Genomic DNA, 22118 nt, shown 5'->3' with positions numbered 1-22118 from the left:
CCTACAATACTATCCTTCGTGTCAACAAAGATGCGCGAGAAACGTTTTCATATCAATACTTTTATTCGAATTTCGTCAGTATCGCATAACTTGGTATTTTACTTTCGAATAATTGCCGAAGGGTTCAAATTCTCGGACAATGCTCGATGGGTAAATGATAATTCTTGATACTCGCTCGGACTATAAATTTTTATTGTGCGTTTTTATCAAGTATTATAAATTTCAGTATTTATTAAACTATACCGTCGTCGGTCATCGACACTTTTACCTACCCACGATTGTTTCTACATCGTGGAATTCGCAAACTGAGCGTTTGCAAGTTTGTCGCAGATAAACGTTTCATGTTTGTCTGTCTGCGATTCAATTTTTATCATTGACATTCTCGATCGTTTGTTTTTCTTTATTTTTTCCGGTGAAATTTTCGTCTCAATTTTTGATAAATTTACAGTTGAAATTTAATCAATTTCGAATCCCAACGGTACTCACGAAATTACATAAATATATTCAAAATTGTAAGTTATATTTTTAATTCGACGTCGTTCGTATCCGAGGCTGAGCTTCTACGTCATGCTGATAGATGGCACCCGACAACCCTGCGATAACTATTGTTATCATTTAACCTTTCTGGCCGCCAACGAACGTTCAGTGGTTTAGTTATACTTGGCGCGTTCGCTCGTCGAAAATATTTACTCGACGTTGAGAAAAGAATAAAGGTAATTTGCTTCTGTCGTGGATACAGTCGCTTAACGCGCATAGCTTTTACGCCGCCTCAAAATTTGTGAAGTCATGCAACCGACGGCCTACAGTCCAACATCCGCAGTTTGAATCACTCTAATTCTACATACACTCGTTACGGATAAATTGATCGATTTGAAAAAGTATAAATAAGCCAAGAGTATCAGTTCTTCGTAGCTTGCTTGTGCTGTCGCCACAACTGTTCACTTAACCACGAATCTATGATCTTCGCTACAAGGTTGTTTATGTGTAGGTCTACCGAGCACCTGTTCAAATTCAAATATTCAACAATGGCTTCTTCCGCCTCGAACGTTGACGAGCGGATGCTGAAGGCTTCCCGGAGGATAGTCCCGGTCTTGAGCACCTCAAAATACAAGGGTCAGGACGGAAGGATTGGAATATTTGGCGGGAGTGCCGAGTACACCGGAGCTCCGTTTTTCGCAGCATTGAGCGCACTCCGAGTCGGGGCTGACTTGGCCCACGTATTTTGCACGAAAGATGCGGGGGTTCCCATAAAGTCCTTCAGTCCGGAACCGATCGTGCATCCGGTTCTCGACCAGCACGATGCTGTAAAGCAGATAAAACCGTGGCTCGATAGGCTGCACGTGATCGTGATTGGTCCCGGTCTGGGAAGAGAAGAGAAGGTCTTCAAAGTAATCGCGGACGTCATCGTGATTTGTCGCGATCTGAAGAAGCCCTTGATCATAGATGCGGATGGTCTCTTCCTGATTACCCAGAAGCCAGAACTGGTCAAGGAATATCCGGGGCTCATCTTAACGCCGAACGCGATGGAGTTCTCTCGACTGGCCAAGGCCTTTCTGGAAAAGTCGATACAGCCGGCTCCGGTCGCTAAAATATCGGACGTTAAACACCTCGCCGATGTCATCGGGAAAAACGTCGTCGTTCTGCACAAGGGTGCCAAGGACGTGATCGTCGATGGTCACAAGGGCACGGAGACATTGTCCTGTGGAACTTCCGGATCTCCGAGAAGATGCGGGGGCCAAGGTGATCTGCTGTCAGGAGCTTTGGCCGTCTTCTACTGGTGGGCCCTCAGTGCTGGGCCCAGTGAGTGTGCCTTGTCCCCGGCGATGACGGCCTCCTATGCTGCGTCCAGGTTGACAAGAGAGTGCAACGCTGCCGCGTTCAAGATCAAACAGCGAAGCATGCTTACGACAGATATGATTGAATTCATACAACCCGTATTCGCTAAATTGTTCGAAACGCACGTTTACAAATGAACTTCACGTGATGTGACTCTTGACGCACTTATAATTTGGCCAAAATTATCATTCTTACGAATTTTAAGCTATTCATACCGTGGAATAACTCTTCGTTTTTAGGTAATAATACACGAATCTTGAAATAACTCAACTCTTGTACTTCACTCGCTTTCTCATAACGTTTCATTTCGTATGCTTACTGACAAGATAATTTGCCCGAGGTGGGGATAAGATTTAATAAAATACCGCCAACATTGTATATTGTCATACTTCATCTCAAGCTTGGTTTAACGCACATCATACAAGTATGGGAGCGTGATTTATTGTGATGTATAAAAGAACAAAAAAGTTTTCGATAAATAGAAATAAAAAAAAAAAAAAAAAAATGCAGTAAAATAACGAAAATAAATACTAAGTACTGTTCATTGTATAAAATTAATAATGATGAACTCTACGCTATGGTTTGTATTCTACGATAATTAATGTAGTGATAATTTGTTGCTTAAAATGTCTATGTTAAAAAATTTGTGCGCTAATAGTTTTTCTAAAATTTCTGCAAACACGCGGCAAAACGTCAGTCGATGAGAAATTTTTAGTACTAAAAAGTACAAGTATAATAAGAGCATATTGTTGTGCCATGGTATTATAAATGTAAATTATTAACTGCCGCCGAATACCGATTTATGATCATCTACGTACGAGTATGAATCGCAGTACAAAATTGATTATAAAAAGAGATAAGATCAACTGGTCGACAGTGGATTAAATAAATCAATTATTATACGGCAATGTCACTTGCAACGTTGAATCTATGATCCAGTATCTGCTACAGTTATAGTAAAAGAGCGTGCTGGTTATAATTTCTTCCTATAATGAATGATCGTTAATCGAGTATATGTAAATGTTCTGCTCGCAGTCAGAAAAACTTTAAACTACACTACGAATAGAAGGTCAGCACAGACGTGTGATTCCCTCGCACTAAAAGGGTCGGAGGCATGTCTCTAGTCAAGGTTTCCAGCCATGCCATGTAAAGGGCTGCTGATACCGCGCTTTTTCTTGGCATTGGCAAGGACCTAAAAATAAATATCCAAAGCTCATTTTATGCCGGTATCAGCAAGACCGGATGCTTGTCACTAGAAGAGCATGCGGGATTCGATGTACGCAAATAATTTGAGTTAAAGCTATACTCACATTACGACAAACGTTGACTCACTCGAGTTCTCCAACAGCAATTCGCGGAGTCGTAATTGACGATTCGTTTTATCACGCAAATTCTGCAGCTCTGTTTCCGTGACTGTATAATCTGAATTCGCATAATCAATCAGTATTAATAAAGTTTCAAGAGTTTTTTTACTTGAATTTAGGTTCCGCAGATATTAATAATCGCAGTAAATAAGTTTTACCGGTGTTGTTGACTCCATCCTTTTCTCTGAAACCGGATATAAGCGTATCGAAGAATCTCTGAGTCTCTGGCTGTGGTTCGACACTGATGTCATCCACCATTTTCAAACTGGTGTACTTGATACGAAATTTGTCCATTATTTCAGCCATTCTATTGAAGAAAAAAATCCAATGATGTTTGACTATGGTTGAAAAGGTTTCTAAAGACTTCTCAAATTATTGTCGAGTGACGTTGGGTTTTCGTAAAGTCCTGATATAATTTCATTTATATTACCGTCGTATCGGAATTTTAACTTCGACTTACTCTTTCTCTTCAGCAGCTATTTCTTGCTTGTGATTTGCGAGGGCGAAAATTCTCATTTTACAACTCTCCCAGTTAGCTCTCGTGCTAATTATGTATGGTAAAAGGATTGTGAGACCTAAACAGAGTAGGTAATTGTAAAAATGGGTACTAAAATACTCCCAAATTTAAACTAAGTTTAGTTCAAGTGCAAGGTTTGATCTGAAAAAATATAGCAAATTCGCCGTCAAGTTCTGTCAAGACGGTAAGTGTGAGAAGAGTGATTACGAGATTCTCCCTCGTGTGAAATTATTTCTTCGGTTATTCCTGATTATTCTTCCAATTCTTTAAATCTAAGGACAGACGCATTTTAGCGAATTACCCCCGTCATCATAGAGCCACCAAACGTCAAGCACACCGTTTTTGTGTTTCTTCTGAAAAATGGTCATGTACTCCGGAGCCGTTGAGATTCCGTTTCCGCTACGCATCAAGAGTAAAATAAAAACAGATTATTCTACGCTAACGTTGTAAATATTTTATTAAAAATCCGGCCTTGAAAAAAGATCCAGTATACTCACATTAACAATTTGTCAGTAGTTATTTTCTTCTTATTCTTCAATTGGTCGCGGACACTTCCATTATTCGGTACAGATTTTAAACTCACATTATCATTCGGTGTGTACTGCGTAGCTAAAAATAAATCGACAGGTTACATATTATATATTGTTGTTGGATAGCTTTTTATTTTCATCCAAGAGAAATGAATTATAAACGATGAAGCTCACCGATGCTGGGAACGCTGTGCACACGAGAAATGGCGGTGCTGATCGAAAGATCACTGTCTGCATGCATGAGTGCATTTCCGGCCAAGTCATAACTGCTTTGGGCCAAAGCTTGAGGTTCTTGATCATCGCTAACGCCGTGTCCGGGAACAGAACAATCCAATCCGTCCGCAATGCGCAAAATTGCTACAGCCATGCGATTGTCAAAAGCGTTGCTGTAAAAGGGAGATGTAAGCGTACATGTACTCGTCAAATATAAATTTCGGATGCTTTATGGTATAGTGACTTATAATCGATTGTGATAGTTCGGGACGAGGTGAGATTAGAAGGGGATTGAGACTGTGATCGTGGACTCAAGTAATTCCCTTACTGGAGAACGTTGAAGTATTCTTGAAGTTCTCTTCTCTCGCAACTTGCCCAGTGTCTTTTATACCCCATGAGGACAACGTTGGGAGCAAGTCGGCCGACACCTGCTGCCTGCATCAAGGCTGAAGCACCGGTTTCAAATCCGATGCTTTCCACGACGTGATAAAAGGCCTTAATGCGGTGTCGGTGAAGCCATGCATATCCAGCTCGGAGATGCGTTGATCGTATTCTATAAGATAGCCGCGTCTGTAACGAGCAGAAACTGGAACTTTACAATTCGAGGCAAGACTTGGAAAATTGTCGCCCAATCATATAAGGAGAATTCAAAACCTACAGGATGTATTTCACCGCAGAGTAGAAGCGAGTTATTTTTCGTAATCAGATTTGCCAGATGAAGCAAGGGTGGTCTGGTGCTCGGCTGTCCTGATAAGGCCAGAATTTGAGGGGCATAATTTTTCACGTGCTCATCGGTTGAATTTAGTCTGTAATCGATAAGAACGGTCGATTAAACGTCGAAATCTCCGACTAAGGAGAACATCTTCGAGGCTCTAAATTTGAAAACGTATTTCAATCTTCGAATTAATGCGATTGTGGCAATTAACACGTACCTATAAACTATTGATAATGCGGTTTTGTAGGTTTGAGCTTGAGTGCTGCTGCCCCAGTTGACATCCGGTTTCCGATAGACCACGATAAGGTAGAGAGCGAAGATAATAACGAAGGTTATGAGTGACATGATGTAGTCAATGAGGAACATGATGGCCACGCACAATATGAAGCCCGCCAAAGATAACCAGGTGTTGTAGTACTGTAATAGGTATTAGACGTTCACTCAGAGTTCTACAATTCAATATTATAAAGATTGACAAGCGTTTTCTTTGCCTACCTTAAAGGTTGGCCTCCATCCCAACGGCCTCACGAGAGCAGCGTGGAAGGTACAGAAGTTAATAAGCGCGTACGAAGCGAGGTAGAAGTTCGAAATGAGTGGTGCAATCGCGTTCAAATTTGCTGAAATTGCAAAATATGTGTTAGAATTTTCCAGACGTGCCAGGGACCGTTTAAAAATTCATAACGCTGCTTTTACCAATGAGAACGAAAAGCGATGCGACCAAAAAGGTTAAGACGTAACCCCTGTACGGTTCTCCAGCTTTGCCGTAACCCTTGCTGAAGAATATTAACCCAGGATATATTCTATCGATTCCCAGTGCTTGAATTAGTCGAGGAACGGAGAGCAAATTGGTAAGAGCTGTGGATAGTGTGGCTGCGAAGCACCCGGCATAAATGAACGGACCCCAGACGGACATTAGTTGCATCACCTGAAAGAAATAACGCGAGAATACCAGTTACATTTTATTCTATAACGTTGGTAGGTACAGCACGCTTCGAGATGTCTGAGCAGTCCACACAAAATGGAAATCTCACTAACCGAGTAACTGTTGTGAAGCCCGTAAGTACAGTTGGTGCATTCAACGATAGTTCCATTGAACACTTCTCCACTTGCATCCCTCAGGGCTGCACCGCCGGCAAAAAGTACGAACGTGGCGTAGCTGATCATAGAGATGAGCAGAGCTAGTAACGTTCCCTTGGGGATGCTCTTCGCCGGGTCTCTCAAGTCACCGGAAATATTTGCCCCAGCCTGGATGCCCGTCACGGAGGGGAAGAAAATGGCGAATACCGAAAAGAATGTTTGATCTTTGCTTTCGGAATACCGGTAATCTGGCACCCAGTTTCTCATGAAGACCTCCGCTGTAAGGAGCGGGAGCATCCATTGTGAGTACGATTCGAAGCGTTAATTATATTGTCATAATTGCACCGTTAAATTTAGCTCACTGTCTCACATGAAAATCCAGCGAAACCCTGCGCCACTTGTTCCTGACTACTCGGGCCGATAATAGTTCCGATGATGAAGTCGGCTATTGCGGCTACAATGATAGCGATCAAGAAATTTTGTGCCTGAAAAAAACGTACTTGTCAATAATTGTCTGGCCGAAAATTTCCTGGTAAATGTAATCGCTAGATGTCGGCGAAAACTGGTTATATTAACACGCGTGCCTTGGATTCCCATTCCATGCCAACAGCACATATCAAGATCATGACTAGGACAGCAATGACTCCGACTAGCCTGACGTCGTTTGTGGTATCGCCCGTGATCTGAAGGCCATTTTCCTTCAGCAGATCGGTCAGCGAGTCGCAGAATCCGATCGTGTTCATAGAGGCTGCCACAGCATTTGCAAACGCGAAGACGATGCCGACTGATGCCCCGAATTCAGGACCCAGAGATCTCGATATGATGTAATAAATACCCCCTGAAACAAGTGGAAGGAATGTTACAGGTTGTCCATGAACTACGTAGCCTTTCATCGAATCCCCCCCGCCCCCAAACTAGCTCCGTGGTTCATGAATTGGCATTTGGTAAAGCCAATGACTTGAATAGAATATTTGTAATGGATTAATGAAAAGCAAGACTTGCTGTTAGAATCACATGGACAGTTCATGAATACGCGAATTCTGTATCCGCATACATCAACGGGTTCTAGCTTCCGTCAAGATTCAATATGCAATCAGTGCTTTCAATTTACGTTAACTTGAGTCACCGTACGCAGCAAAAGGATACACGTGTGGGAAAATAGAGACAGCCTAAGATAACGACCTCACCTCCCTTAACTTCTCCGTTCGTACTAATCGCGCTGAGACTCAGCGTTGTAATGACGCAGACCACCGCTGATATTGCAATGATGATGAGGCTCTGGAGGATCCCGGCATGCGCTACAACCCAGGATAGACGCAGAAAAAGCATCACACCCCAGATATTGAGGAGGCATGGTATTAGGACCCCTTGAATCCATCCCAATTTTATTCCCTCAAAAGGTTTCGCTCCGCCGTTCGGCTGTCCTGTCTCAACGTTTGTGTCCTGGAAAACAAAACCTTTGCTTCAGTATGTTGCGGAAAAATCCCCCTAAACTGATTTTGATCACATAAACGCAAAAATATCTAAAGACGAAAGATAGTATTTAACCAACCTTGTTGTGAGTTACAATAGGTTTGAATCTATCCAATATATTGTGAAAACTAATCGATTGATTCCAAGGTTTGTATTTTGTCGTTAGACAAAGATGCCCAATTGGTTGAAATTTTAGATTAATCATACGACTGTAGGTAAAAAAATAAGAGCTACTTTCGCGATTGGGGAAAATATATCGCATCGTGAAAAAGTTGATTGCACCATCGCGAAATTTTATTTATGCATTAGGGTGAATGAAGGCAATTTTCTACCTACTTCAATACACGTGCCGGCACTTCTGGGTAAACAAATTTATTTTGTTTTTTACGGCCTGCAGTCTGTGAATTTATTTCAATCGCTGCTGTCTGAGTAAACAAAATTAGGAGTTATTGAACTTTTTTTTAATTGGTTAAATCAAACTTTGCAGACAGATCGCTTTTCGCATTATCCTTTCACGTGTTCGTTTGTGAATTTGTCGTGTACACATGAGTAAATTTCATGCTATGCCTCGTTACAGACCGTAATAACGTGACAATGATACCTTCACGTTGAGGAGAGGCGTAACATTTAATACGGTAATTGCAAGGGGTTATGCAACACAAAAAAAAAAAAAAAATATTAATAATAATTTGCTATATGAATAATTGCTTTTTGTAATATCGCTTGGGCTTCGATTCCATACAATGATGGAGAAGATAAGACTTTATTTACTTTTCGTTAGATAACGCAAGTAATTTAATTAACTGATCAGTTGGATCAGACAAGTATACTTACAGTAATTACCTAATCACTGAAAAAGAAAAATCAATAATTAAACACCCGATATCGTCACGAAAGCTCTTTTATATTGCGCTACGTATCAAATGCTAATTAAAAATTCAGCGTTTGCCGACTGGTATGTTTTAATTAGCGTGTATAGTTAATCAGTTTCTTATGCTTGACTTCTTTCGTTTTTACCACCACTCAGGTAAAAATTGCTACGTGTTTCACCTTAACGACTGGACTTTCAAGACTTCGGTTGAAAGTTGAATTCAAAGTTGCGAGAATCACGGCGTCTGCAGCGTTGTATAAGTTAACGACTTCTCTTCCGGAGTGATGATTGAACGGCTGAGCAGTGCGGTAGAAAACCGACGGCAAAAAAAAAAAAAGTAAGTACCTATGTAAGCCACGGAAATATTGGCGAAGGGTGGAGAATGGAACACTGGTAATTTTTTGGCTGATTGACAAATGGTGCATAACTTTTATCACTATTGCACTGTACTACAGTAGTTAATTATTCCTCGTTCAATTTACTTTGCACTGCCGTTTTTCAAAGATTTCACCGTAGGTATTTTTCACAGTGTCGTATTCAGGTCAGCGATGATGTTTACGTTGTTTGAATTCCGATTCTACGTGATACGAATCGGCGACACATTCGACGTCTCGGTTGCAGCCATTCCTCGGAATATATACGATATCCCGTGATCCTTTGAGAACCATGAAAGGTGAATCAAATTTTTCAATATTCTCTGAATAATCCTCAAAGAACACGAAGAGCATGAGAGCAACAAAACCTGCCGACACTCCATATTCGCTCGCCTAACATGCGCTGAACGATGCATGGTAAGATTTCAGATAACCTTATTCAAAGTAGATATTCATCAGTGTTGATCGCCGACAATACCCAACGTTTGTATTGGTACGCGCAATACCAAAGTTGTTAAAGATGTAAATTAGATATGAAAAATTAAATTTTGGTAGGAAACGATAACGGTCGTGCTCGTCACTGTTTAAGGACACTCATTTTGAACACGATTATTTTTTGAACATGTGTTTGGAAGCATGAGTGAGGTCACACATGTGCTGTTAGTCGTATCTTGTGCAAGCTAGCGACAATTAAACAATAAAAATGCGCTGAGAAAGATCGTAAATGCACCGGTTTGAACCACACCAATCTAACCATTTCCCAATCGTTCCAGTTCACGCCATCCGTCACTATTCCGCGAAAAATGTTTGGCTCGTTAATGAACCTGCCCGCAAATTAATTGCTCTTTAGATTCAATTAGGCGCATGCGAACCTTACGCGTGTAATATTTTAAGGTTGGGCCCTGTAATCCTTGCAACGCTAGTTTATCCTGATTAAGAGGGCTAACTTCTGACTCTAACGTAACTTTGACTTAATGAAATCGAACGAATCCAGTAACAAGGGAACAGTTTATTACTGACCTTTATGGGATTTTCTTCGTGCAAATCGCTCAGCGACGGCCGTTTAGCTCTTCTGCTCAATCTGCAGTAAAGAAAAGTGAAAATGGTTAGTTTAACGAATTTACTTGTAATTCGAAAAATAAACATCACACCTGTAATGGTCAAGCCTGGGAACGACGTCCCAAAGACCGGAGACGTTCAATGTTAACGGGGATTTTCTGTGGTTCGGATCATTGTTATCTGCTGCGCCATCCTCAGCGTTTCTGTTCTGAAACTTGCCCTCCATCCCGATGAATCTGTGAGCAAATTGACGGCGCAAATAGATTAGTGACTCCATAAAAAAGAAGGATGCTCATTCTGTCACAGCTGGGTTTCAAAATCGTAAATGTCTTACTGCGATGTCACTTTCTGTCAGCTACAGCCTACAAGCACGAATGCTTTTCGACTCTTCATACCCCTGATTATGATCCGTCATAACATACATGTCTTATCAAAGTGAAGATTTTTCTCACGATCAGCCTTGTTCTATTTACGACGTGAAGCTCCTGGTTTCAGTATTCACAGAGCTTTGCCAGTGAGCAGAGCATTTTTTGAAATGTAAGTCAGAAAATTTGACTTGGAATCTATTCGAATACACGGAATGCGCAATTTCTCCGGAAGCTGGGTCCTTGTTTTTGTGCCCGATCTTATTTCAATTTGCACCGAAGTGGTCAGTCTTGAAGGTTTTAGAGACTCAGATACAGTACTAAAATATTTACGTGTACAAGAGGTAGCGTATATTTAATCATAATCTTATTCCCGAGGCACCAACTTTCGAAATAACAGACTGATTCTATTCTTCGACCATCAATGTATAATTGAGGGTATTCAATCGCCTATTAATTGTTTGCTCTGGGACTTATAGTTAGACGTCGTGAAGCAGCCTTAAAAGACGGCTCAAAACATTTCGCACGCACAGTTTGTTCGTAATGTATAATCGGGATTTCCAAATTGTTTTCTTTTTTTCAAGAAGGTATAAAAGTTAGTCAACATTTTTGAACAGTGTCCGTGGCCTAGCCGAAACTTAAATGATGCTAATTTTTTAAAACAGCTTCGTGTGCCTACAACCGCATTCGCGGTTCTAATGTTGGACTTACAATTCGACCACCTCGACAAATTGTGGTTCAATTGTAATTAATTAAGTGCGTAAGTCAAAATTCGATTTAACACGCAGACAAATATTTGTAAATGTACTTGAACACTGCACGATTCGAAACGGAATGCAGCTTGTGGTTTCTTCTTATTCTTGATAACGTTATCAACATGCGGTTACATTGTTGATATCATTTTCTGGGTGATTAGAGTATTCATTTACTTTTCGTGTCATCATTAATTATATGTAGCAGGTTTTAATTATCAATAATCAGTCAACCTTGGATCAAGAAAAAAATGAATTGGGATTGATTCAACGCTATTTGGTATCGGTTTAATCGCATCTTAATATGTTGCAATGGCAATCTTAGGCTAACAACGAATGTGGTTCATTCGAATTGACACGAGTCAATTTTCGTAGTCTTCAGAATTGTCGGATAAATATTTGAATAACATCTAACGTATACACATTTGAGGCGCGGTATGATTTCACATCTGGCTGTTACGATCATATACCTACGTACATGCAATTCCTTGCTTTATTGACAACACTGCAAAGTAGAGATGATTAAACAGCCGTAATCACCGGTCTAGTTTACTACGTTCAAATACTCTGTATAACGATATCTGCAGTTGTGTAGATCGTAGTATTTCGTTTGCACAACACTGTGGAACTTGGTGGATTGAAACACGGAGATAAAGTTTAAAGAGGTGAAATAATTTAAATGGGACAAAGTAAGATTGATTTTCGTTGACCTCTTGACTTTTACGTAATTCCCTCAGATTTTGTGTCATTTTAAGCTTCGTAAAATGCGGCTCTAATTTAATACAGCAGCATCTTGAATTTCGACGATGCATCTCACAAGGCTCCGAATATAGAAAGTTGTCAAATGACTTTGATTTTTATTTCAAGAACGATTATTGATAGTTTAGAATCTAGGATTAGGGTAACGTAAGAATCCCCGACTAATTGGTCAGAATTAATTGTTCCCCCGTATAAATTTTCTGAAAAATTCCGTGTGCATGTGACATAACGCGTTCTTGAAAAAGCAGCACCTCTAATCGTAAGAATTAAACATGCGCTTGTGTCATCCTCAAGCAATAAGAGACGCCACGTTATTTTCACGATGTTTTTGATCATTTTAGTCTTATTTTCACGGAATACTAAGAATTACCGGTATTTTAGCCATTTTCCTTGTATGTCGCCGGTACTGCAGAACCGGTATGCAAAACAGCAGATCCGACAAGTTATGTTCGAAAGAGTAATTTTTTATACAAACGGATCGTACGCTCCGCATTGGTCGTCTTTAATACTCTGACTCCGAGCTCATATCAATTCCTGTAGTGTTATCGATTTTGAGAAAATTTATCTCTCACAGTCCATTATATTCATAATCGAGGAAGTTGCAGAGATTTAATTTAATGTCCATATACGTTGTGTGGATTCGTATGTGGCGTGTAATGGCTAATATTAACGCAGGTATGAGAAGTAATTGCAGTCAGTACAGTCGGCGATTTACTGCGATGTAAAGTTCCATTTTTAATCAACAGGGAAATTTTGACGATTCTGTTTCATGTACGTATAAAGTTTCATCAGTATCAACGTGTTTTCGTAACCGGCGATAACTCAACGCATTTTTGTGAGTTGAAAATTCAATGTTTATCAGTCTCAGGTCGTTAAATTTTAATTGTTTTGTTCTGAAAAAATGAAAACAGCAAAATAATTGACAAACATCAGGATACATTTTTGTTCTAACTAGTACGAGATACTTACAAAATTTCGTCCCCTGTGTGAAATTGTTAGAAATTTTTCAAAGCTGAAGTTAACGAGTTCAAATCTGTGCCACAGATGTTAAAATACTGTAATCGAATTTCCAATTGAAATACATGCGCAATGCAGTATTTTTCAACACAGTTTTATTCAATTTTTGAACACCATCATTTCAGTGATGAGAGTTTAATGAGAACTCTGTCACTCGTCTTCGGCATATGATAAACGAGATCGCACGTGTCTTCTGTTCTCTAATATCGTACGTTTGTGTGTTGTTATGATTCTTGGTACGAGTTTCACACGGTAGTTAAAGTTCTTCTTATTTACGCTTGAAATTGATGATGTCTATAAGGCAGTTTTGCTCGGCTGCCAGGTGTATTTACGCAAAGGACGCAAGTGGATAGCACCGGTTATTAGCGCGTCTGTGAGTTATACAGCGATTTAGTTGACAAGCGTCCGTACGAACGTGCACCTCACTACCCGCAATCGATCATAAATATTGAACTCTTGAATCTCCGCTAGTCACTGGTTTTACACAAATTGAGTAGCGTTTTAAAGTTGTACCTCAATTACTGCAGTGTTGAGAATGCGAGCACCTGATCAACAACAACCTGTCTGCAGGGTATTCATTAACGATTAAGCCCAAAGAGAAACGTCAATCCAACGCTGTTTATGTGAACAGATGAAATCCGTCATAACATTAACGAAACTCAAGTATAAGCCAAGCAGAGGTAATTCATTGATTCGCTCTGCTGCCGCAAAATAATGTTGAAATCGTGTATCGATATTAATTTTTTTTTATCCATTCTCGGTAATTTTCACTAATTCATTATTCACACACTGTCGTAATTCACTCGAAATAATTTAAAAAGAGGACATCGCAAGCACTAACTGGCGGACGTCCAATAGAAGGATACCGACAGGTAGGACTTCGGATACCATCTGACTAGTAGTCGATGCTGTGTAAGTGAAGAACTCAAGTTCGAGGCGTTGCGTCGATCCTTTCACGCCGACGCTAGGGATTCCCGTGCCGTTTAATCTCGATAATGCTTTTATGCGAGAGAGAATTTAGAATGTGTGCAAATTGGAGGGGGTTAAGGTAGAAACTGTCCGGGACAAAACGCGGAAGATATGACGCACATATTGTTGCTTCTATTAAAGTTGATCAAAGTCCGTAGTGACAATTGTTACAGTTACTTGATTCGTACCGCATGGCAAAATCAGAATTTGAAAATATTTATCAGAAACTGTAACGGGCTCAGATCACGCGTACACGAAAGTCTTGAGACATGTGGGAATTTAATGTATAACGGATAGTATAATTCGCAACACCTTTAGCATTCTATGACATACATGTACGATACGCGTACATTTATGTAGGAAAACCCGGTTGTTGATTCTGCTAGAGCGAATGAGTATGTTAATTCGAAATTAAGACGGGACTCTCACATAAGTTAATGCTAAAACGTAGTTTATTTTCAAGCTGGAGTAACCGTGTAAACTCACAAAATTTTAATGCAACAATTTAGCATAATTTTTATCGCCAACTCACCGATCGAGAAATGTGGACAGAAGAATACTAATTTTCTCCGCCATTCTTACACGATATGCAAACACATATGTATATATGTATATATACATAAATATGTATAATTATTTTCCATTATTATACACTTTACGAAATATCATCCTGACAATCACGCGATGTAAATTGTAAAACAAAAGTGACTGAAGATGCGAAAGGTGGTCAGTGTCTCGCGCAAGGCACTGTGGAAATGATTTAGAACATGCGGTTTTAATCGCGCCAAACCCGTTACGAGGCAGGTCTTGCACGCGACTGCCATTTCTCTTACCGTGCCAAGGTTTAACAGGTGTAAGGCTCGTATAGATAGGCGTTTATTGTTATCAGATAATTATTACCACGTTATTCCGTACGTAGACTGAACAATGGGCGCGTAGCTTAGTACGTTGATGAGGAACTTGGCAACTTGAGGAAAACTGCCGAGTCTGACTGAACATTTTTTGAAATGATTACTTATTTTCAAGTCGTATTTGGCCTGGTTTTATTTCCATTCGGTAACAGTGTGATCGAACATGCATTTATTTCAATCACGTTTTTCACATTCAAAGACAACCTCGCCACGTTTATTTATGCACATTTTGTAAGGTTGTGTAATAATGTGCTCGAATCGATTACGTTACGAGCATCACGTGTTTTCGTTTCAACGTATGGCCCAGAATCAAGATTTTCATCGAATATGTCTGGGTTATTATTTTTTTGCATTCTTTCGACTTACAACTCAACTTTCGAGTTTTTCCATTCGTTGAATATATCTATAATCATTATCGGTGTACGTACAAAAAATTTTACTTTTCCGGAAAGAAGGAGAAACACATTTACGGTTATGTCGTACACCTTGATCTCGAGAAATACTTGTGTGACAAATTTCACTTACACCCTTCTGAGACCGTTCGTGGCTGCGTTAGCTTCTCGCCAACCCCATGCGGAGAACAGTTTTTTAGTCATTTTATCTACCGCGAAGAGACAACAAACAGCAATAAAAATACCGGATACTTCGAAATCTATAGAGCGATATTTACGCGATGTCTGTTACCGCGAACCGTGAGTCTTGAGCTCCAAAGCGCGAATGCGTCCACTGCCGCTTGATATATCCTCAAGTATCTTACTGTGAAGATGACCATGAGGTACCTCAGACTAGACAGTACGAATCATAATTGCCAAATTAACATCCACCTGGTAACTTAGAACTTAACTGGAATTTGTGAATACATCCGCACCTAAGCTTTACACAGATTTATTTTTTATACAAGAAAAAAAACCACATTGTACGCCAGTCGTTGCAGCCGTCACAGTATCTTCAATGTTTGCACACGAGCCCGTCTTTCAAGCTTCACGTTAACATTGAATAACTACCGAACATTGCGGTAACAATTGCATTGACACTTTTCGTCAGTTGAAACGTTACGTTGAAACTGATCTGCATGGCACGTATATTGGCAGCACCTCGAATTCGGTATGGAAATTGAACTTGGATACTTTATGCACACTTTGGCATTAAATACTCATAGAAGATTTATGATCATTGTTTGTTACTCATTTTCTCCATTGTTGTTTTAAACTTGCACAGGAAAGATTGTCAATGGATTGCAAATACAATTTTCCTCAAGCTGCAATGCTTACAAGGCGATATATTTTTAATTCTGACGTACAAGTCAACTCTGACTCATCAGTCTTCCGTAATTATTTTTATTCTGTGGTACCGGAAGTTAAAAAACAATTCTTTTGGCAGATGAGTTAGTACTTTTGTCGGTATCCTTTTCAATGCGTATCAGACGTTGCCATCAACTATCTTTACGTAACATGATAATTTACCTATTGCTTCATGCGAATGAAATTTAATGAATGTATAGTACGCATGGAGTACGCTTCTGTACCTTCACACTTTGATAAATTGTGTGTCAAATTGCGTGTTAATATACGGTAAAGTCGCAGCTGCTTGCATCGGAAGAAAAGTTTACTAGTTTGAGAATTTGAAAGTCCGCCAATCGTTTATTAAATGTTAATGCATATTTTCCCACATTCCGAAATAACTGCTGAAATTACAAGACTACAGTTGTATCGATTGAAGAAGAAGATGCGGGAGAAATTCTTGTTTTAACTTCGGACGCTGATTACGGATTGACTAAAAAAATAAAAACTGCGAAGCAGAAACGACTATCTAATGCATTTTTGGATGTTGGTAATTCGGAACGGAGAAATTTGTATTCCTAGATTAGAAGAATTTAGTTGAACTACCTCGGAGAACTAAATCCAACGGATGGATGAACTAGCGTTCAACTTCTGCAGGAGCACTAGTCCGAAGATGTAAGGAAGAATCAGTAAAGATGGTTGTTGGACGACACTCGGCGATTAACTACGGGGGCCCATCGACAAATTCGTATTTATACCAACCATCCCTGCAGGCTATGTCATCGCAGTATCATCCCGGGATATAAGCTTCTGGGGAATTTTATTAAGTTAGTTAACCCCTATCCACATTTGCAATGGCGTAAGATACTCGGATGAATCAGTTCTCTACGCGGCGTAAACAGCATGTAATATTCTACGAATAACGCGATACGTTTCTATCATACGCAGCTTTATTATCCTCGAGACGTGACGCCAAGCTCATACTCGAGCCAGCGATTTTCGCTGCATGCAGTTCATTCTTCGATTCGCTTCTCTTTGGCAAGTGTAATATAAAATCTACGCTTGACAGAAATAATTGTTGAACAGTTTGATTATTACGTAGCTAAAGTCATCACTCACCGTAAAGTCGACATTTACACACATTTCTTTTTTTTAATTTAAAAAATTTTGAACAGGTATTCGCGAAAGATAATGTTCGGTCCCGCATGCCCGAATATATTGTTTACAGTTGTTTTACAGTTTGAAATAATTTCCGAAGAAATGTCTAGGCTGACGAACGGGAATTTCCATACGTCTGGAAGCGATCAAAGACCCAGTCCCTCCGCTTTCTTGGACAGGCAGTCGCACCACATTTGGCAAGACAATAACCGCGTTTCGGGACGATGTTACCGTAGGCAATAATCACGCTTTCTAGCAATAATACAGTCGTCGAAACGTATCCCGGAACGCTTGGGTTTAAGCATTTTCAATACGCAGGTGGTCACCAAATGTGAGTTGCAGCCATTCCGCGACAGTCGTTAGGGTCTTTTTCATTGTGTTCTTGTTCATTTTGGACGTACCTGACCTTCCCTCCCACTTGCGGTATGAGCAGCCTAGAATTTTTCCTAATTACACGTAGAATTTAGCCACCAGAGAACCAGCGTGGAATGTATTTCTACGCCATTTCTCTCGTTGCAATTCCCTCAGACGTACTTTAGTCTGCTGTAAACTCTGAGAAGTCAGTTAGAATCAACAACGCTACGTATAGTCGGTATTCTAACTGCAATCTATGTATGCAAATTGCATTTATCGATAAATTACATGTTTGTTATAAATGTGATTTGTTACGAGATGAGAAAATAATACGCCCTGGGACACTTGTCCCAGGGCACGGATGCAAACTCATAACGTGATGCATAAAAATTTATCTGGCAGATCTGAGATTACACCTGGAGATGGTTGACACCACCGAATTTCACAGCAGTAAAGCAATTGCCGATAAGATCTTTCTCACGACAGTTTCAGCCACGAATTACCAGCTGTAGCGTCGTTTCGTAATAATATAATTATACGTGACTACGACGTATTTAGCAAATTTTTGCAAAGATATCGTGGAAGAAATTTTCTTCTGCTTAGAAACGTAATTGCGTGCACTATTTTCAGGCTTATAGGATCATATGACCGGCTTCTGCGAAGCCCATGAACACCCAGATACTCAAGGGCCACGCAGAATTTAACCGTGTACGCAATGAATCGGTTAATACGCTCTTGGCGGAAAAGAACGGCGGCTTGCATGATTTAGCGCAATTAATACTGGAAGCGTCTGGATTTGCCGATGGCTTTTTTCTCTTCTTTGCCTCGACTGGCAAGTTTTTTGTTACTCGGACGGAACGCTCTCCATTTGACTTCCATTATCCTCGGCTTCATTGAAACGCGGTTCTTGGGTTGAAGGAATATTTGATAATTGACGCAATTAGCGCAAAAAACAACCATACGTAACACAACGTACCGAGACAACGATTTCTGAAACGGCAATAACATATCGTAACATCATTCTTCTTTGCCTGTAACAATCGAGCTTTTAACTCAATGTTTCAGGCATAAATCGTTGAATTCCGGCTACACAGTCCTCCAGAACCTTTGGACATAGGACCTACAAATTCCCATGTTCTTATCTGTACGGTGGATGGTTTGACAGGAGAGTCAGACAGTTGGAGGCATTGCGCTAAATGTAAAAGTCATCGTAATGTGCACGGGTATAATCAGCTGGGCAAATATGTCATTACCAAGTCCCACCTGTAGTAGTATAGTTGCAAGTAAGATTTAGTTCAAACTCTACTAATAAGGCCATTCTCTCGTTCACACGTGCCTCGCAGTGTTCGATTGGTTTAAATCAATTCACGTGCCTTAAAGATGCATTGCCATCAATTGCGTTTTTAAACGGCCATTGACCCGGGTAGTACAATTTGGCTGTTGCATTACAACGGTGAGTTGAAAATGATCTCTAGATGTGTCCGTTGTTGTCCTCAGGCATCGCGGCATTGAAGTCAAGAGATGAGAACTGGAATTAAAAAGAGATGAGACTTTTTTTTAAAACTAATTATGCTTCTGCTGGTATCGCATGTAGATTATTATATATTTATGAATTCTCAAGACTGCTTCGAGTGCTGCATCTCAAAATAACGTGTGTCGATAAATTAAAATGTCTCAGGTTATTAAACAGCGAAGTTAAATGTCATCTGTCACTCATCGGCGTGCCTTTCACTCATCGGCGTGCCTTAATAATTTCAAAATTATGATACACCGGTGCAGCGTAGTTATTACAGGTATGCAAAATACTTTACGCTTTCAAGCATAAATAAACTAGAAACGTTGAAAATTACGTAGCTCACGTGGCATACATTGTTGCAACTTGGCAATTTGGAATACTGTCAGAATTACGGATAATCTAACGATTAAAATGTACCGTGTTACATATCGGCAGTGATAGATATTTCATTTATTTTTCTGGATGTCGACGTCACAAACTTTCCATTATACACTCGAGCAAATATACGAACAATAATCGTATGGTAAAAGAGGGCTGTTTTTCAAATAACTGGTTTAGGTTGATAATTGAGTACGACCGAAGATTGATCGATCGCTACGAGCCGATGCTCATAGCCAACCGTATCAATAATCCATTAGCAGTTATCGTTTTACCTCAATAAACATGGGTATCAAGTATCTGGATCGTTGTCGATGACGTTGGGTCTTTCTCAACGATTGGAAAACGCTCTTACGCATGGAAAGGAATGAAACTTGAATAGGATCACGTGTAGGTGCACCACACAAACGCCTGCCGCTAATGTATGTCATATATAAACAGTGAGACTCAGGTTTTTCCCAGTTGATCGAGTACGCATCTTGTATTATCCTCAATGTGTACGTTACAGTATTTTATATCTATTCTTTCGTTGAATAACGGGTAAAAATTATTGACGGCAAGTTGACTCACTGCCGCAATGCACGATTGACATTGAAGTCAAGTGTTAAATGCGCAGTGCCTATCCCCCTCTCCAATATTCTTAGCGTATTGTATTTCCATGGAATATAATACCCATGTTACTTACGTAATTTTCAATGTAACAACAAATTAGATACGTGTTCATAATGACATATATGTGCTAAGCATGTTTTATGCGCATTTTACTGATTCTACGCGTTTACGAATAGCTTGAGCCGATAATCAGTCATCTCGGTATGGTATTCCTGAACCTTATACACATGGCAAATTGTGAAAAATTTAGCTTTCAAATCATATATCGCAGACATTAGTTTTCAAGGTGTTGGTAAAAGATTCAGAATGTAGTGACGTATAAGGTGCTAAAGTATGGCTGCTGGTAAAGCACAGGCGGGACGCAAGTTTAGATGGGTTTATAATAGCTCTATAAAAATCACACGACAGAGACTATGAGTGTCTGGGACGAAAGGATAATCATTACTTATACAGAAAAATGTTTTACTTTAAAATTGGAGTCATGCGATCGGTCTCTGGTTAAAGTCACAGTAAATTATGTATTCCTTATGATCGTATGACCAGTAAATCATCGTACTTTATAAGGTGATACTCAATTGCGTGTTTCGGGTGAATTTTACGCAGCATAACAGGTCACGTTTGTTAGTTCGCAACAATCGCATTCAATCGAAAACGTAATAAAATAATAAGACAGTCGCTAAGTCCATTCATTTTAAAGTAATGTCCACAAGGAATTATACTAGTCACGCTGTTTCCTTAGGCTTTTATTTTAAAGCTTGTGTCATGCTTCAAAATTGAATGTTTCAATTCAATAAGCGCAAAGAGTTAGCTTCAACGAATATAATGCAATTGTTTTCAAAAGAGGGCAATCAAATGACAGAGCGTAAGTTCGCAGCTTATTGATTTATGCGTACAATAAAATTCTTCGGTCATTGATATTGGCCAGAAATCTTGGACAAATTCAATAGAAAGGAAATCAAAAGTTTGATTAAAGCTATAGGAGATCGATTTATTGAACGGTCAATGATTAATGCCAACAGTATCATTTCTCCAAGTTCTCACCGCCACGAGTCCACGGGTTAAATACATCAGAGGTCTTTTTAGATCGGCCACTAACGATGCAAGATTCAAGCGTGAGAACACGGAGGGGATCCTGTGTAATTTGCACGGATTTCTACAACAATTTGCAACTTCAAGTATCCTAGATTGTTTCGCGTGCGTCTAATTGCAAGTAAGCCATTGAAGTCATTATTTTTGTGCTCATCGCAGATTACGGTAAGAAATATGGTACGATGGAGTGAGAGACTGTAAGTCAAGCAGCCGCTAACGATTTAAAATATGACACTGTACCGGACCGATGATGAGGACCGGAAAAAAATATGCTGGAAAAATCATATCTAATGAAGGTTGAAAATAAGGTTTATTGGTCTATTTGACTACATGATATACGGCGTTGAGTGTTGACTGAAATTACGTTCAATCATGGAGATGGACAATAAACGATAGGCGCAAAAATTTTCAATCAATTTAAAAATGACGAACCACTTGAATTCAACTGGATTTATGTAGGGTATGATTGCCTATTGTGTATTGCTCAACAATTTTCTCAGTAGTACTAGACACACTGCGACATGAGGCCTTATTTGCTGGTGATTCAGTAATTATTTGCCAATCGTAACATCAAATTGCATTCTCTTATTTTAACAGATATATGCAACAGTTTACACACGTAATATTTGCGCAGGAACTTGATACAGAAATTGGCTTCTCTGCAGCTGTACGAGGCTGGTTTTTGTCGTTTATCACTTTCACAATTGAGTTGAATATTTCTAAAAATTCTAAAGAACAGATTGTAGTTCAGACTTTACAGCAGCTAACGATAATTACACTCGCATACAGACCTCGTCAACTTTGTCTGGAATACAGACAGACGTAGAATAAGGATTATTTGGGTTTTTCCAAACCTGACGAATCGCCTACTCCACTTATGACGTACGAATTGGAGCGAATAAATTTTTTTCGAATAAACGCTACTTACT

At 39.7% G+C, this 22118-nt stretch overlaps 2 protein-coding genes across 9 annotated transcripts; one reads left to right on the top strand and one right to left on the bottom strand.

Annotated features, from left to right (window-relative positions):
* Positions 1 to 13: 13 nt before the first annotated feature.
* On the top strand, positions 14 to 4062 carry Naxd (NAD(P)HX dehydratase). Of its 3 annotated transcripts, none has more exons than XM_046631896.2 (2): positions 14 to 150; positions 552 to 4062. In XM_046631896.2, exon 2 carries the CDS (start codon positions 957 to 959, stop codon positions 1971 to 1973), a length of 1017 nt encoding a protein of 338 aa, XP_046487852.1. In that variant the 5' UTR covers positions 14 to 150; positions 552 to 956; the 3' UTR covers positions 1974 to 4062. The 3 variants fall into 3 exon arrangements, with proteins under 3 accessions (XP_046487852.1, XP_046487853.1, XP_046487854.1); XM_046631897.2 differs by having other exon boundaries at positions 124 to 713; positions 989 to 4062; XM_046631898.2 differs by lacking the exon at positions 14 to 150 and having other exon boundaries at positions 652 to 878; positions 989 to 4062.
* NKCC (sodium potassium chloride cotransporter) lies at positions 1235 to 16819 on the bottom strand. Of its 6 annotated transcripts, none has more exons than XM_046631865.2 (19): positions 16689 to 16819; positions 10122 to 10265; positions 9991 to 10051; positions 7440 to 7695; positions 6837 to 7090; positions 6623 to 6737; positions 6211 to 6530; positions 5869 to 6100; positions 5671 to 5792; positions 5393 to 5592; positions 5119 to 5266; positions 4789 to 5030; positions 4422 to 4633; positions 4215 to 4326; positions 4019 to 4116; positions 3661 to 3775; positions 3359 to 3507; positions 3147 to 3258; positions 1235 to 3028 (listed from the first exon to the last, which is right to left on the bottom strand). In XM_046631865.2, the coding sequence occupies exons 2-19, from the start codon at positions 10253 to 10255 to the stop codon at positions 2893 to 2895; spliced, it is 3018 nt and encodes a 1005-aa protein (XP_046487821.1). In that variant the 5' UTR covers positions 10256 to 10265; positions 16689 to 16819; the 3' UTR covers positions 1235 to 2892. The 6 variants fall into 6 exon arrangements, with proteins under 6 accessions (XP_046487821.1, XP_046487820.1, XP_046487819.1 ...); XM_046631864.2 differs by lacking the exon at positions 16689 to 16819 and adding an exon at positions 15328 to 15480; XM_046631863.2 differs by lacking the exon at positions 16689 to 16819 and adding an exon at positions 14424 to 14692.
* Positions 16820 to 22118: the final 5299 nt, after the last annotated feature.

The sequence above is a fragment of the Neodiprion pinetum genome, chromosome 6, assembly GCF_021155775.2.
Source record: "Neodiprion pinetum isolate iyNeoPine1 chromosome 6, iyNeoPine1.2, whole genome shotgun sequence".
In the NCBI taxonomy this organism is placed as follows: Eukaryota; Metazoa; Arthropoda; class Insecta; order Hymenoptera; family Diprionidae; genus Neodiprion; species Neodiprion pinetum.
The sequence above is the reverse complement of the archived record's forward strand: the minus strand, read 5'-3'. Positions and strand labels throughout refer to the sequence as shown.

What these genes read in the sequence shown, in the direction of transcription:
- NKCC (XM_046631863.2), bottom strand. Translation starts at nt 14,512, where the DNA reads ATGTATATATACATATATACATATGTGTTTGCATATCGTGTAAGAATG. An exon ending in CCCAGGCTTGACCATTACAG is followed by an intron (nt 10,052 to 10,121) that starts GTGTGATGTTTA and finishes TCTTTACTGCAG; the next exon opens with ATTGAGCAGAAGAGCTAAAC. An exon ending in GATGGAGGCCAACCTTTAAG is followed by an intron (nt 5,593 to 5,670) that starts GTAGGCAAAGAA and finishes TACCTATTACAG; the next exon opens with TACTACAACACCTGGTTATC.
- Naxd (XM_046631896.2), top strand. Translation starts at nt 957, where the DNA reads ATGATCTTCGCTACAAGGTTGTTTATGTGTAGGTCTACCGAGCACCTG.